We start from the raw sequence: 16,959 nt of genomic DNA, 5'->3' as shown, positions 1-16,959 counted from the left end.
GTTATTTGCATCCATACCTGCATGCCCAAGCAGATGGTGTTCAGTGTGATCAGGAAAAACATGAGGTACTCAAAATAGGAGGAGGTCACCATATACCATATCTGGTATTGGTAAGGGTTCTTGGGAATGTAGCATCGCAGAGGCCGTGCTTTCAGTGCATACTGGACACACTGGCGCTGCAATGAGAAGCAAGACAAGATGTGAAGTGGACAGAAAAAAACAGGGTATATTATTTATTATACTTTCCTCAATTTTCTGAGATTGATCAGCAATGCCAAGTGTTTATTGTGGCCTGTTCTCTTCATAAACACAATGCTTGAACAGATTACTTTCCAACAAATAGCTGTCAGCATGTTATTTATTTATATACCAGTGTACATATGTATTTGTTAAGAGTTATATCCCATCTTTTACCCAACAGTATAAGGCATGAGAATCACCCTTTATTTTATCCCACAATATCAAACCTGGGGGTGGCGGGGTTTGGACTGAAAGAATGACTAGCCCACCAGTTTCCATGGCTAAGTGAGCATTTGAGCCTGGATCACGCTGTTCCTAATACAACTTCTTGATTATTACATCTCAGTGGTGGCCTCTCATATGGAGACCCTCACACTAGCTACCTGGAGTTCCAAAACATTGACAATATACTCCATGTTTATTCTGCTTTTCTTCTGCTTTTCTGTTTTTGTTTAAAAAAGGAAAGAACATGGGCATTTCCACAACTTTATGAATTTGGCTTTCATTGGAGTGCATGTCTTGTGTATAGTATGCAAAAGAGCATTAGTTGATTAGTGAAGTGATAATGTTACCTAGTTTGGTAATGAAAAAACAAGCTCAAAGACCACCAAGAACCCCACAGTTCAATTCTGAGCTACAAATACTCTTTTATGTCAGGACTTCACTTCACTTATCAATGGAATGCCTTATTTTAAAGGCAATTAATTTAATTAAAAATATCCATTCAATTAATATTCATATATTTTTCTTCCCCCTACCTCATTGAAGTATGCACATATTCAAATGTGTCACACGTACAGGGCAGGGATTTTGGGGACTCATTTTAGCTAGAGTTGCCATTATAAGGACATTGACAAAATAAGGAAACTAAGCAATGCATAGGATTAATATGTACGGTGTATGTTATGTGTGTGCGTTGCCTTTAGGGAAAGTACTTATTTTAAAACTAGGATTGCCTTCTTTTTACATACATACAATAAACTGAATAAATAAATGAATGAGCCTGAAACCATGGAAATATCTTATGCAGTACTGTTAGCAGTCCAAAGAAGAAGAAAAACAAATATTCAGGGCAAGAATATTTTAGAGTTCACTTGATCATAGCCAACCAAAATTTCCTTCCTGCTTTAATAAGAAAAGTTGCAGACTGCACAGGGCTGCTATACTCAGATCCCTTTATGATCTCCCTATTCACATCAGATACAGCAGAAATTTTCACAACTGTTGGAATCTGAAAGTTTGCAATATCTAAATTTTCTGACTGAATGATGTGACACTACTATATTCGGAATGCAAACTCCAGCACCTAATTTTGGACTATGCCCAACTAATACCTTTCTAACTGTTGATGTCACATGACACCACAATGCAAGCTTTGCCCTCTCAGTACCTGTATGTGATGTCACAACACAAGTGCAAAAGAGGGGAAATCTTGTGTAGTGTCACAATATATGTTTTGCCATTTTAACATTATTGTGATTAGAAATGGATATCTATGCTTCTAGCCTCAATCTCAGAATTAGCCTTGCACTTTTGGGATTTTCACACAACTCTAGCCCCTATCTTTGATATGCACAACCTAAAATCTAGAACTTGTTACACCACTTCTTCTCAACAGACAGACCTGCCATACCTGGTTTTTGTTCAGCTCACAGTCTTTGTACTCAGTTTCACCCTGCTCCTGGAAAGTTACAATGATGAAACCTACAAAGATGTTCATCATGAAAAAGGCAATGAGAATGAGATAGATTATGAAGAAGATGGCAATGCCCATGCGATAGTTGTATATAGGGCCCATGTCTTCTGTATGGGTATCAATTGCTTTATACAATAGTCTGTAAAAGAAAGAATAGAGATTCCAAATCAATAGACAAAAATAACTGAGCTTTAAAAAAGTTCAACCTTAATGGATTTTTGAACAATTTAATAGTGAATATATGTATACCTATAACACATACTTTTCCAAAACAGTACTGCGGAGGAATATAGCACATACTGTTCAATGATCAACCCATATATGATAATCTTTATTCCAATTTCTCCTTGTTTATGGTAATAACAAATAATATAATTTCTATACTTAAATAAATGCCCTGAACAGCAATTTCATTTCATTTATTGAATTTGTATACCGCCCTTCTCCCGAAGGACTCAGGGCGGTGAACAGGGCACATATAAATAGAAAATACAAAAAGTAAAAGAGAATTAAATAATCGCCCAGATAAAACAGTAACAATATAAAACCCGTTAAAAACCCTAACATCCCCCATCAGGCCAGGCCAGCTTGTTCAAATAAATGGGTCTTCAGACCGTGCCGGAAGGAGCGAAGGTTCGGTGCCGTCCGGAGCTCAACCGGCAGCTGGTTCCATAGAGCCGGAGCGCCCACAGAGAAGGCCCTCCCCCTGGGGGCCACCAGCCGACATTCTCTGACTGGAGGCACCCTGAGGAGGCCCTCTCTGTGGGAACGCACAGGGCAGAGGGAAGTTGACGCCGGCAGCAGGTGGTCCCCGAGGTACTCTGGACCCATGCCATGTAGGGACTTAAAGACCATTACCAGAACCTTGAATCTCACCCAGAAGACAACTGGTAACCAATGCAGCTCGCGGAGCAAAGGTGTAACATGGGAGTACCGGGAAACTCCCAAGACAACTCTCGTGGCCGCATTCTGTACCAGTTGGAGCCTCCAAGTGGTCTTCAAGGGAAGCCCCATGTAAAGAGCATTGCAGTAGTCCAGCCGAGAGGTCACGAGCGCATGAGTGACCGTACACAGGGCACCCCAGTCCAGATAGGACCGTAACTGGCACACCAGGTGAACCTGGGCGAAAGCCCCCCTAGTCACGGCTACTATGTGGTCTTCCAGGGTAAGCCGTGAATCTAGGAGGACTCCCAAGTTGCGAGCCCTATCCACGGGGGGTAAAAACTCACCCCCCATAGAAAGAGGTGGAATATTTTGAATGTCCCGGGATGCCAGAATGCACAGCCACTCAGTCTTGTCAGGGTTGAGCTGAAGTCTGTTCCTCTCCATCCAGACCCGAACCGCCTCCAGGCAACGGGACATCACTTCGAGGGCATCACTGGGGTGGTTTGGGGTCGAAATGAAAAGCTGGGTATCATTGGCGTATTGATGATACCCAACTCCAAAACCACGAATGATCTCACCCAGCGGTTTCATGTAGATGTTGAACAGGTGATAAGATCATGAGTGATGAGCCCAAAGCTTCCCCTTTCTGTGCTATTTTGCTTGTAAAATATAGCTAGGTCAAAACAAAAACCAATGGTGTTCCTCTAAATCATTTTTCCACAGCTGATGGGACTATATCATGGGCACTGGCCACATTGGCTGGGAATCACAGAGTACACTTTATGGGAGCTATGATGAAGCTGACTAATCTAAATATTCCTAGCAAACCTCACCCCCCCACACACACACACTCACACACTTTTTCTCCATACTGGATTCTGTACTCACTGAGGCCATCCTTCAAAGGTGGATACAGTGAAGAGAGACATCATAGCTGACAAGACATTGTCAAAGTGGAATTCATTGTGAAACCAAATCCTTTCTTCTTCCACAACCTGTGTCGGATCGGCATCAACATACACAATGAAGTGTCCCCTGGGATGAGATCCATATATTAGCTACAAAAAGCCTGCCTCATTAAGTGAGCATATAGAATATAACAATGATGCCTGCTTAGAAATACTGTTAGCAATTTTGTTCAAGGGATATTGAAGCCTTAATTTTAATTCTGATGAACCAGCTACTTATTTTTGGCCTTCAATATAGTAAGGGAAATTTTTCTTTCAGTTGATCATTTATGATTAATTGATCCATGGTTCAATTAATATTTTATATTTTCTTAATATCACAATACAAGAAACAATATAAAGATGGTTTCTGCCACCTATAAGTTAATAAAGCTTTCAGAAACAAGTTCACTGGACAGTAAAACCTAGTTATTGAACATTATGGAAGATTAAGAAAATACATTAATTTGTTTAGAGAAAATTCAGATGATAACTGTACATTATCCTACATTGTAATTGTTTAGTTGTATAAGAACAATTCCATTTTTTATTATTATAACTTTTATTCATTAAACATGAAACTCAGTCAACTGAACACTCAAATTGAAAGGCGTTCCGTGCGCCTTTGGCGTCTAGTCATGCCGGCCACATTTATTTATTTATTTATTTAGTTACATTTATATACCGCCCTTTCCCTGAGGACTCAGGGCGGTTTACAGGGAATTAAAAAATCCAGCATACAAAAGTTAAAAACCAAATTAAAAAATATTAAATTGACCCTGTACACTTAAAAACCCCAATTAAAAATTTCTCCTCAGCCTGGGCCCGAGAGACGTGACCACAGAGACGTCCTTGGACAAGCGCTGGCTCTTTGGCTTTGAAACGCAGATCAGCACCGGCCCCTAGAGTCGGAAACGACTAGCACGCATATGCGGGGGAACCTTTACCTTTACCTTTTAATAGTTGACATGGGTTGCTGCCAGCATCCTAGGTATCAACCAGGTATTTCCTTAAAATGTAAGATGTTCCGAGTAGCGCAGTTTTTTGTAGCTTTGCTGGAGTTATTGCAGGAAGCTGCAATTTCTTGATGTATTTTGCAGTTTTTGGACATAGTTCCCAGTACCCCAATGACAATGGGTATCACTGTTACATGTTTATCCATAATCATGCAGTTTCAATGGCCAGGTCGCTGTATTTTGTAATTTTTTCCAGTTCTTTTTCTTTGACTCTGGCATCTCCTGGTACAGCAATATCAATCAGCTGTACGCTTTGGTTCTCTACAACTGCGATATCTGGCATGTTGTGTTCCAAATGGCGATCTGTCTGTATTCAGAAGTCCCACAAGATCTTCACCCTCTCATTCTTGACAACTTTTTTCATCCTATGTTCTCACAACTTTTCGGACACAGGCAAGTCCTATTTTTTACACAATGCCCAGTGGATTAGTTTAGCAACTCGGTCATGTCTAGCTTTGTAATCAGTTTGCATGATTTTGCTGCACTCACATATTAAATGTGAAACAGTTTCAATTTTGTCATTGCAATGTCGGCAATTTGGATTGTTAGTAGATTTTTGTATTTTCACTTTCATGGCATTAGTCTGTAATGCTTGTTCTTGAGCAGCCAGTATTAAGTGTTCCATTTCTTTCTTGATGGTTCCCATCTTAAGCCATGCCCATGTCAAATTGTTATCACATTTTCCTTCAATGTTTTTAAAATGTTGTCCATGCAAGTTTTGGTTTTCCATCTATTTAATCTGTCATCCAGCCATTTTTCCTTATATTCTGCTTTTGTTTCTGTTATTTTTATAATGTTCTCTGTTTTCACAGCCTGCAGCAATTTTTCTATACTTTGATTCACATAGTCATTCAAACTTCATTTTTCTTCTTCTACAGTTTGGTGGATTTGCAGTAGCCCTCTGCCCCATTTATTATTGTTGTTGTTGTTATGATTACTATGATTATGATTTTTATTAAATTTGGGCTTCTCTTTAAATGTATTCTAAGAGCTTAAGGGATAGGAGGAATGTTTATCAAATTTTGAAATACAAATCTCCAAGAAAAATAAGATGTGAATCTTTCTAACTTTATCTCCCAAAATGCCTAAATGTTAAAATGCCTTGTGCCTAGAAATGAAAGGGATGCTGTAGAAGAGCAGGCAGAGCTGGAGGTGGGGGCAGAGCTAAGTGCATCATTAGCTTAGAGTCCTTATGTTCCCACAAATGGTCCAAATCCAACCCCTCCTGAATTCTGTTGACCTTTATCTGGCACCAATTTAGTGTTGAACTTTAGCTGGCTAGATTCTTCTGCATAGACCTGAATGAATCTTCTGTGCTGCAACTTAATGGCTGGTCCTGATCCTTTGCACCTGACAATCTCCTTGATCTGAACTTCAGGAAAGAATCATGCTGTAATGATATGTTTCTGAAGTGAAGAAAAGAATGATATATAATCAAGGGGAGGCATACCTGCATTCTGATTCAGTCATCTTAGTTGAATCTGTACAGCTGTAGAACTTCCCCTATATTTAAACAGAAACCAAAATAATAACTAATTGTGTTGGTCTTACATTATAGAGTGGTAGTGTTTCCTACATTATACTAGATTTGACTTGTCTTAAATCAGAGGTGTCAAACTGCTGGCCCATGGGCCAGATGCATCATAACGAAACTGCACCCACCCCATTGCTGGCAATGGAAAAAAGTCACAATACGTTGTGACACGTCAAGTGACGTTGCAAGTTTGATACCCCTGTCTTTAATGAACATCTCCTGCTATAAATAGATCAACGAAGAAGAGGTGGAAACAATTCCTGTTTCCTAAAAGTGTTTACTGTCTTTTGACCTTGCTGCCATATCAAATAGTAATAGCATTGAAAGAGACTAATATCTTCCCAGTCTTATCTACAAATGGATGGGGGGAGGGGGAATACCTAATGTGCTAATATTATTGTAGTAGATCTCTAAGTATTGGCATTTGCAGGCTAAGTATTAGCATGTGGAGCGTTATGTGTGCCCCTAGAACAACACATACCTTTGCTCCTTGAGCTACATTGGCTGCCAGTTTGTTTCATGTCCAGTTCAGGGTGCTGGTTTTAACCTAAAGTCTTCATGACTTTAGATTTTCTGAGGGACTGCCTCTCCCCAATTATATCAGTCCAGCCCAGCAAAGACAGCATACTATGGATATGTACTTTTGGTGGGCCCCAGGTGGCAGGTTATCTCTGCCATGGTGCCTGCCTTCTAGAACATTCTTCCCCACACCAGTATTAGATCATCTCCATGTTTTGATGTTCCAGAAGTCCCTCAAGACCTGTTTTTGCCATTAGTCTGAGGGTCCCAGCAACTGGAGACCTATTTAGATGGCTCCAGTATTGAGGTTGGATGTATTCATTTTTTTCTCTTCTTGGGATTTGAATATATTTTAATTGATCTCTGTTTTTAATATTGATTTTTATATTTTTAAATGCCTGTTTTTATATATGTATTTTTATTTACTATTGTACACTGCCCAGAATTACTTTTTGTGAATTGGGTGGCTATATAAATTTGATTAATAAACATCAGCTGCTCTTTCAGGTCTTCAGTTGCATAGTCCTGTCCAGTTATGGATGCTTCAGATCAATGTTATCCCTTGTATTCTGTTCCTAGCTGAGTATGGCTGGGAAAGTTGTAATCCCAGTACTTCTGGAAGGCATCACACTGGGACAAGTGGAATAAACTCAGAGAAACAGGATCATTGAGTCAGCAACCTGAATCAGTGATGTCCAAGAAAGTAAAAAAACACAGAACACCCCCCCCCCCCAAAAAAAACCCCCACAACTACCTAGTTTGTGCAAAAAGGTCCGCATTACATGGCTATGGAACAGGACAAAATGAGAATTAATTCTTAGAAATACTTTCACCTTGAAGAGCTGCACTGCAATGCAAGCAAACATGAACTGTAGCAGGAAGGTGACAAGAACAATGTTGCCGATGGTCTTAATAGCCACAAAAATACACTGGACCACATGCTAGAGACAAAAGAGGGGTCGGGGAGAGAGAGAGAGAGAGAGAGAGAGAGAGAGAGAGAGAGAGAGAGAGAGAGAGAGAGAGAGAGAGAGAGAGAGAGAGAGATTGATTTAGGATTATCTTTCCAATGATCCAATGTCCTAATGCCCATTAACTCATTTATTTAATCTGGTATTCACAGTCCCAAATATCTGGAGTTTGCCAGTTTCGGGAAGGTGGAAATGTATATCACAAATCTACTTCAAACATTCAATTAGCTTATAAATAGCATTCATGACATAGAAATGTGGATATATAACACTTGTTTATGTCAGGTTGATGCTTACCTTCAGTCCCTTTGCTCTGTTAATAGCTCTCAATGGTCTCAGTACTCTGAGCACCCTCAATATTTTCACCACTGAGATGGTACTGGACCTGTTGCAGGAAATGGGAAATTCGTTACTATGGCTTTGCAACCTTTGTGGTTACATTCATAGTCCTACTGTCAAAGATACTATGTGCCTAGGAAGATATGAGCTTGACGTTATTTTTAGGATGCGCTTGGGGCATTCCCAGAATAGGAAGAGAGGTCAGAGAATTCTATGTGACTGCCTAATTCCCAGCATGCCTTGTGAAAACTCATCAGAAGAGAACTCCATGAAAAACATGAGCCAGGCCAGGCATAGCTATACATTTGTAACATTCCCCAACACCACCTCAAACCTCAGCTCTGTTTTCAGGAATTAGATAACAGCAAAAACCTCAGTGATTGATGTGGCTAGATAATAAGTAACTTTATTGCAGGAAAGAAAGACGTCAAGTACATGCCCAAGACCTACCTACTTTACAACATAGAAATAAATTCCCATATCAAAGGATCCAATCTGGGTTGGTCACCAGGACTGACCCTCTACTCCTGGTGACCAACCCAGATTGGATCCTGGTACCCATATATTTGCCTTCATTCGTCTCATAGAGAAGTTGGAGACCAAGTTTTTCTTAAGCCTCTTTCTCCCACATTTTTCCATCAACTTCTGGCCATTCATTTCTCAGCTTTGAGATTGGAGTGCACGTGCTCTCTGTTTACACAACAGAACTGAGCAGGGCTGGTTCCTGTCTTGCCAATTTTATACCTGATGTCAGATGAGAACAGAATAGCTATCAACTTTAAGTAGCAAGACAGAGACAACATAGGAACTATTACCTATAACCAGTGGTGGGATACAGCCAGTTTGCACCAGTTCAGCAGAACCGATAGCTAAGTTTTTGTTGCCCAGGCCCAGAATGGACGTCCGGAAGTGGCATCCACACAGAGAACCGATTGTTCACATATTTGAATCCCACCACTACCTGTAACATTCAAATGCCATGTCTAGAGTCTAACTCTAGACCAGGGGTAGGCTGGCTCAGGAATTGTGGGAGTTGAAGTCCACGAGTCATAAAAGAGCCAAGGTTGCCTACCCCTGCTCTAGACTAACTACTAAGGAACAGAAGAATCCAAAAACATTGTTCAAACTGTAATACCTCATCTATCCACTAGCTACTGCAATCAGCCGCTGTAACTAAGAGAAACCTTTGAAGGAAATTTGTGCCGGTAAGCAGAAAAAAAGACAAAAAATATATCCGTGAAGTTTTCAAAGTCTTTGCATAACCAGCAGTCAATTGGATCAAACTGTCAGTGCTAAATATACCTCTACTTTTCATTTTGACTTCTTTTTTTCTGGCTGAAAGAAAGGATAAAAATAGTTTTTTGACTGTCAACATTTGGACCAACGTTGGCTGTGAATATTGCTATTAAAGAATATCAGTTTTCCAAGTCATGAAGATCTTAGTTAATGAGCTGCGATTAACGTTTGTATAAAATACTAAATGCATTTTGCATTTTCAGAAATATATTTTAATATTCCTACATTTTATATTCAAAGTAGTCCTTATAGCGAAGCAATAAATAGCTTGGTGCCCTTCAAGCGTGCTCGACTAAATCTCCCACAATCTCTTGCCGTTTGTCATGCTGTCTAGTAGTGGTAGAAGTTGCTCCAAAATATCTGGAAGATACCATCTTGCCAAACCCTCTAGTAACCAAACAAATGTACTTTACAAATACTCGTATAGCCAATCCCATGCTACTCTTCTAAGTTATTGGATTACTATAAATGGTGCATGGTCTACAAGAAATCCCTGAATGACCTATTGGAAGCCTTGCCTGTCTGTGATCTACTTACTCAAGTCTCATGGAGATGAGTGAGACAACAACTACAAGCAAGTCTAGAATGTTGAAAGAATTACGACAGAAGGATCCCTTGTGAAGAAATGCACCATAAGTAGTCATCTGTAGGAAACAAGAAGATTCAGTTAGTTTTGATGAATCTAGCATTGTGTTTCTTTTTTCTATCCAAAATCAGATGAGCTTTTGGAAGGCTATCAACTATCACACACGAAGAAGCAGAAATCAAAGGATGAAATAAACTCAAGAGAGTAATTAAGACTATAAGATGACTGTATTTGTAATTAATAACAAACACAGATAACTGTTACAATTTAGAAGATTGACTTGTAAGGAAAAGGAACACGATGAGTACAATAATCAAACCATTCCAAAATGGTTATGTCTCTATATGACAGAACTGTCCTTGTCTAATTTGTTACGTGTGCCTCTCTTTCTATGCCTTTCTGCACACATTTTCATAAAATAAAACAGCTTGCAGTCTACGTACTCAAGTGTGTATTACTAAACACAAATAATTTTGTACCTAAAAGTTAAAATATGCTGTATGTGTGTGTAAAATATCTGATCATCCTCTAAAAATATTTTAGGCTGACTTAAAAGAAGTAAATATATCCATGACATAAATGCTATTAGGATTCTAACAGATATACATGGATGTTTCCCTAGGACCTCTCTCAAATTTACTGACTTTATGAAATCTATTGATCAGTAGGTCCCAACTATATATCCACCTGAGCACACTTTCTGTTTCAATGCCTTACTGCAAATTTCATAATAAATTACAGGAAACACCCTCTACCAATTTCATTTAGTGGATCAGTGTTGGAGAAGTGAGCCCTCACTGCCCTCCCTCCCCATTTTTAGTGATATATGTTATAGCAGGGTGAGTAAAGGCTCAATCCCAGAACCTTGTGGCATTTAAGGTTTTAATGTGGTGAATCTTTAAACCAGCCTTTCCAAACCAATCATCCTTTAACCGGGTTAATCACAGCTATTCTCTCTAAGAATTCTGGGAGCTTAGTCCCATCAGACTAAAATGGAGAAAGTCCGGTTTAATCTAATCCTCAAAGTAGAATGTAAATTATCATATCCAGTCCTTCCAATGTTATTTTGAACGAGAACAAATCAACTTTGTTCTGCTGGTTCTCCTCCTTCCTTTGGGAACAGTTCCATTTGGTGTTGATTGTGGGCAGAGGTCCAGCCCTGCATTTGTGGGGTGCCAACGGGCTTGGTCCTCTCTCTTGTCTAATCTCTAGATGAGATCACTGGGCAAGGAGATCCAGTGGTTTGCCTTCTCTGCCCCATCCCTTTAAAACATTCTCCCTATAGAGATTAGGATGTTCTTAAACTTGCTGGCATTTTGTTAGGCCTTGAAGACCTGGTTATAGGCCCAGGCCTGAGATTCCAAGTGTTCTAAGGACTCTGTTTCTTGTTAATATCTACAGTTATATTTTTTCTTGGCTGCTATACATATTTTTATTTTTGTATAGGGTTGGTATTGGGTTGTTATTGTGTTTGATTGTTCACTGCCCAGAGTGATCTGTTTGAGATGGGCAGCCATAGAAACTGAATAGATTAGATTAGATAATCTTTATTGTTATTTTTTTCCTGTGGGCAACTGAAATTCAGTTGCTTCCTCTCAAAATGTACACATATATAACACACATTTAACACACACACACACACCATATGTATATAGGCCCACACCCTTACGTATAAGTACCATATAAATATTATTCACTGTTCATCTTGAATAAAGAAATATCCTGCCCTTTCAATTTTATTTTGAAAGAGAACAAGTCAACTCACCTTTAGAATAATTTCCACTGTAAATACAGAGGTGAAGCCAATGTCAAAATATGATAGAACCTGGATAAGATGTCCCACAAAGAAACAAAAAGTTATTTTTTGTCAATAATTGCAGTTGCAATTCTCCAACACTCACACTAAACTCTAGAAAAAAAGATGTGTGAAATGAATTGGCAACAGATAAAAATATCAACATTTCTGTTTATTTAACACAAATTTGTTAATTCTTGAATGAGGTTTAAAGCAAAGCTTAATTATGGTGCAGATTCTATAAATCCTGTAATGCAGAAACAAGGACCAGAGAAGTCTGTCACATTAACTATATAATGACTATTATTGGACAGTTTTCCATCAGTAATGTCAAGCTTCGCTCTCTAAACATTTAAAACAATGTTCAGACATTTTAAACTAAAGTTTATTCATGAAGATGTATATTTTAAATTTACACCTATTATTTTCTGCTTTTGCAATGATAGCTGCTTATTGGTATGTTAAGTACCTCCCTATTTTTTTCTTTTTTAGGCAATTAGATAATTCATATACTTTATAACTCAGTGTATCTTGGTAACAAGAAGTTTTTAAACATGCACATTATTGGGAATAAGTTTCTACTAGATACACAGATTTTAATGTGTTCATGTTTGCAGAAGTTGGCATTATTATCTATGAATTTAGGGGCAGTTCATAATACAAATTAGTCTCTTATTTTGATCTGTTTTACTTACTTATTCTGCTTGACATATGGCTTTCATTCATACCAATCTAAATAGTGCCTTTCACAGCATAAATGTACAACTTTTTATATTCCTATATTCTTGCTTTTGTCTCATCCCTAGGCCATACATATCTTTAGCTGTACCATTGGTAAAGTAGTGTTTCCCCCCTTATTCCAGTATTATCCAAGTGCGCCTTAAGGTATATATAATTTGATATGCTTTGTCACCCATAACTTGGAGGAAATCAGGTGGGTACAGCGGTCTGAAGCAGAAGCAATAGGGCAGTATAGCAATTGGCCACAGGGACAGCAAGTTTCACAGTAGCATTTTTCTCCAACTCAAGGATGGTAGACAACAGTTCAGTTCATTAAAAGGAAAGGTATCCAAGAGGAAGCTAAAACGCTGGCAAGTATTTCATGGCTCTGTCTAGCTCAGTTTTGCCCAAGCTGATGTTCTCCAAGCAGCCAAAAAGCTAATACAATCCTGGGTTGCATAAAAAGAGGCATAGAGTCAAGATCACACGAAGTATTAGTACCGCTTTATAAAACTCTAGTGAGACCACACCTGGAATACTGCAACCAATTTTGGTCAGTATACTACAAAAAAGATGTTGAGACCTTGGAAAAAATTAGAGAAGAGCAACTAAGATGATCCAAGGCCTGGAGACTAAAACATATGAAGAACGGCTGCAGGACTTGGGTTTGGCTAGTCTAAAGAAAAGAAGAAACAAGGGTGACATGATAGCAGTATTCCAGTATTTGAGAGGCTGCCGCAAAGAAGAGGGGGTCATGTTATTCTCCAAAGCACCAAAGGACAGGACAATAAACAATGGTTGGAAACTGATCAAAGAGAGAAGCAACCTGGAATTAAGGAGAAAGTTCCTAACAGTGAAGAAATTAACCAGTGGAACAGCTTGCCTTCAGAAATCGTGGGTAGTCCATCACTGGAGGTTTTTAAAAAGAGACTGGGCAGTCACTTGTCTGAGATGGTATAGGTTCTCCTGCTTGAGCGGGGGGGGGGCTGTGTAATGTAGTGGGTCCGACGCAAGGAAGAGACGCCAGCCGGAGTACGTGTTCAGCTCTTTATTGTGTGGAGGGGTTCGTACTGGAGAACAAGGGCTACCTGGCCTCCTTATATACCTGGCCAGGTAGGCGGCTAGCCAATGGAGTTGGCCCTAGGTTTCCCGCCGAAACTAGGTTTCTCGCCAAAACCATCCAGGCCAACGCCCCCTACTGGCCGCTGCTATGCAGATGCCTGCACCTGGATACATAACAGCCTGGACTAGAAGACCTCCAAGGTCCCTTACAGCTCTGTTCTGTTCTGTTCTGTTCCAAAGATGTTGTCTGTTGAGATTATAACTTCCCTAATTACAAGACAGCATTCTTGGAATTGCTGTCACAAATCGTCGGAGAGTAGGCGGCTGGGGAAAGATAGTCTGAAACCAGACACGTTTATCATGCTTGCAGTACAAAATATCATCTCTTTTTACCTGATTCCTGAATGAGTCAGCTCGAATTGGATCTTCTGCTGCCAGTGAGATGCTGCTGAGCAGGATAAAGAGGAGGATAAAATTGGTGAACCAGGTGGCATTGACGATTCTATGGCACAGCACCCGGATCCTGGAAACAAGAAGACAAGGGAAGAAAGAGAATTAAGTGTATACAGTATATTGCTTAAGCTCATATTCTGATCAGAGGACACCTGAATGAAAGTTCATGTATGAACAGAGGAAGAGGAATATGCTAAGAGCAGACTATTTACTTAATGGGAAATGGTGGGAGCCATGTCACTAATGGATGGGGCCACATCATGCATTTATGCCTTGGATTTTATACTTCTTTCTGGCTTATTTTTCTTTGAATTCCCTTAAAGCTTATTTTAGCCTTGCACTATTATTTTGGTATTTCCTGAGGCTTCAGTCAGAGGCAGCTCTGGGTCTTCAAAAGAGGATTTTAGAGGCTGGAAGTTGCCTCTCTGGCTCCCTTGTATTACTAAATAATACTAGATAAGATTGAATTTCTGGGTATTAAACAGGAAATAATGTTTGCCAGACTGCAATTTATTTCATTTGTATTTATTTGGCCAAGAAATTAAGTATAAACATGGGGCTGCCAGCTGATCTTTTATTTGTATTTTAATCAGCCAATTCAGAAATGTAATGACAATGGGAGCTGTTCTGACTTACAATTTTCTTAAATAGGAACCAGAGTTGTACTACTTTGTATCTGATTAACTATGCCACCAATAGGTGACTGCTCCTCTTCCTATGATTACCGTAAGATTATGACCCTTGTAGGAATGACTAAGGTTTCTCCTGAGATTCAGTTGGCCCCCATCTGTTGGTATTTTGGAGAGCCCTGAAGACCTGGCTCTTCACCCAGGCCTTTGATGAGGATGACTGAAGCCTCCTTCTGGGTATTATGGATTTGTTTGTTTGTTGCCTGATTTGCGCCATCTTTTATTTTTTATTGCTATATTAGTTTATTATTCTGTGTGCATTTTTTTCCCTGTGAAGTATCCAGTATTTTTAGGAGTCAGGAAGTGTAAAAAATTAAATAAATAATAAATAAAACAAGGTCTAAATTTATATAAATTATCAAAAATAAATGTAAAGCAGAATCCATGCTTTGATTGTTGTATTAAAAATCATAACATTTTACATCGTTGTGACTCAGAACAACAATTCACTAAAAGTGATTCTAAAAATTGGCAAGGCTGAAAGGAGATTGGTCATACCACCGAAGAAGCATGTTCATACCAATAGGCCAAAATTAACCAGGTGATCATCCATAAACTCCCGAGCTGGTTCAGATGTTAAATCTGACTGGCTAAGTTGCCATGTTGTATAAGAGACAGAGAAACTGTCACGCTAAGAGCTCCAAGCTGTTCAGTAATATATAGCATATTTTACAGCTTAATTCTTCCCATCTGTGTAATACTGAGATAAGAAATATTGCACCTTTGTTATTTCTGTCTCCAGAACTTACACTCTATCCATTTTTAACAGAAAAACATCAAAAAGGTGAAAATCAAAATATCATTTGAGAAAGAAACATCTTGCAAGGCATTCAGTTCCCCCACTTCAGTACTTTTACTGGCGCAGTAATAGCTTTGATTATTATTCATAGAGTTGGAGGACCAATATGCTTGTTGGAAGGAAGGAAGGAAGGAAGGAAGGAAGGAAGGAAGGAAGGAAGGAAGGAAGGAAGGAAGGAAGGAAGGAAGGAGGCATACTTGTTGGTTGGGCTAAAGATGAAGAATGAACTTGCTTCAGGCATGGGCACTGCTTTTTCCTTTAACTGCAGCTCAGCTAGGGGACGTGGCCTAGGGCTCAGTGGAATTTCAGGTTCATCTTCCTCATCATCACCTGTAGGAAAATAGTTACAGAAAAACTTAATGCCCATCTAGTCATTAATTGTAGATTTAAAAAAAACTGAAGGTTTTCAATATTATTTTTGCACTATGAGAATCATGTAATTTCCATCCTTAGGTGTTACTAAGACTCAGAAACACTGATTGTCCGTGTTAGACAATATACTTTATACCAGGGGTCTTCAAACTTGGCCCTTTTATGACTTGTGGACTTCAGCTCCCAGAATTCCTCAGCCAGCATTGCTGGCTGAGGAATTCTGGGAGCTGAAGTCCACAAGTCATAAAAGGGCCAAGTTTGAAGACCACTGCTTTATACAAATACTTCCCTTTTATTTAACATGTAATGGAACTGCCAAAAACAAATGGCACTGAAATCTGCTTACCTGGGAAGTCCGCAGAGGGGTATGGGTCCTTGATTTCATTAACATTTGATTCAAACTCATCCACTTTTAACTAAGCAGGAAAACAATGAAAAAGAAATTAAGCGCTGCAGCTCTGCTACAATATTGCTGAAAAGTGTGTGCTACTTGGCTGAGACTAAGAGCAGAGCAAAAAAAAGAGGATTGACAAACAGCAGTATATCTAAATGCATGCAATTGAAGTGGTATCCAGGACTATTTTATACACATCTGGACTTATTTGTGAAAACACCATATGGTTTTGGTTTATACAAGTCACTGTCATATAACATCGGGATGGTCGTTTTATTGAATAACATTCTATTACATAAAGCAGCGGTTCCATTTTTTATTTTTATTTTGCAATCACGTGCCCCTTTAGTGAAATTGTAATGACACACTTCCCTTAAAAATCCAAACACAAATAAATAAACACAAATGTACAATGAAAACATTACAGTGAAACATTGGGGAAGGTGGATTTATTGTAAAAATGGGAGGGAGATACACCTCAAAGTTTGGGAAATCCTGTAATAAAATCTGCATGCTTTTAAATAAAAAGTAAAGGGACTTCTGGGTGTGAATGTGCCCTCCAGAAGATTGTCACTGAAATGAAATAGCAAACGCCTATCATACCTATTTTGGAACCTATGTATCTTTTATTAGTGATATTTTCTCAGCC

General features: G+C 39.1%; 1 protein-coding gene across 1 annotated transcript in view; it reads right to left on the bottom strand.

Annotated features, from left to right (window-relative positions):
• Window positions 1-16,959, bottom strand: part of CACNA1S (calcium voltage-gated channel subunit alpha1 S) — a 74,654-nt gene that overhangs the window by 33,213 nt on the left and 24,482 nt on the right. Inside the window, exons 16-26 of the mRNA XM_083358307.1 lie at window positions 16,263-16,332; window positions 15,742-15,874; window positions 13,997-14,126; window positions 11,792-11,851; window positions 9,978-10,084; window positions 8,103-8,190; window positions 7,671-7,778; window positions 6,235-6,287; window positions 3,710-3,856; window positions 1,874-2,075; window positions 18-176 (exon numbers count right to left, since the gene is read on the bottom strand). Coding sequence (XP_083214433.1) covers window positions 18-176; window positions 1,874-2,075; window positions 3,710-3,856; window positions 6,235-6,287; window positions 7,671-7,778; window positions 8,103-8,190; window positions 9,978-10,084; window positions 11,792-11,851; window positions 13,997-14,126; window positions 15,742-15,874; window positions 16,263-16,332 — 1,257 coding nt within the window. The remainder of the gene's footprint in view (window positions 1-17; window positions 177-1,873; window positions 2,076-3,709; window positions 3,857-6,234; window positions 6,288-7,670; window positions 7,779-8,102; window positions 8,191-9,977; window positions 10,085-11,791; window positions 11,852-13,996; window positions 14,127-15,741; window positions 15,875-16,262; window positions 16,333-16,959) is intronic.

The sequence above is a fragment of the Vipera ursinii genome, assembly GCF_947247035.1.
Source record: "Vipera ursinii genome assembly, chromosome: 3".
NCBI lineage: Eukaryota > Metazoa > Chordata > Lepidosauria > Squamata > Viperidae > Vipera > Vipera ursinii.
The sequence above is the reverse complement of the archived record's forward strand: the minus strand, read 5'-3'. Positions and strand labels throughout refer to the sequence as shown.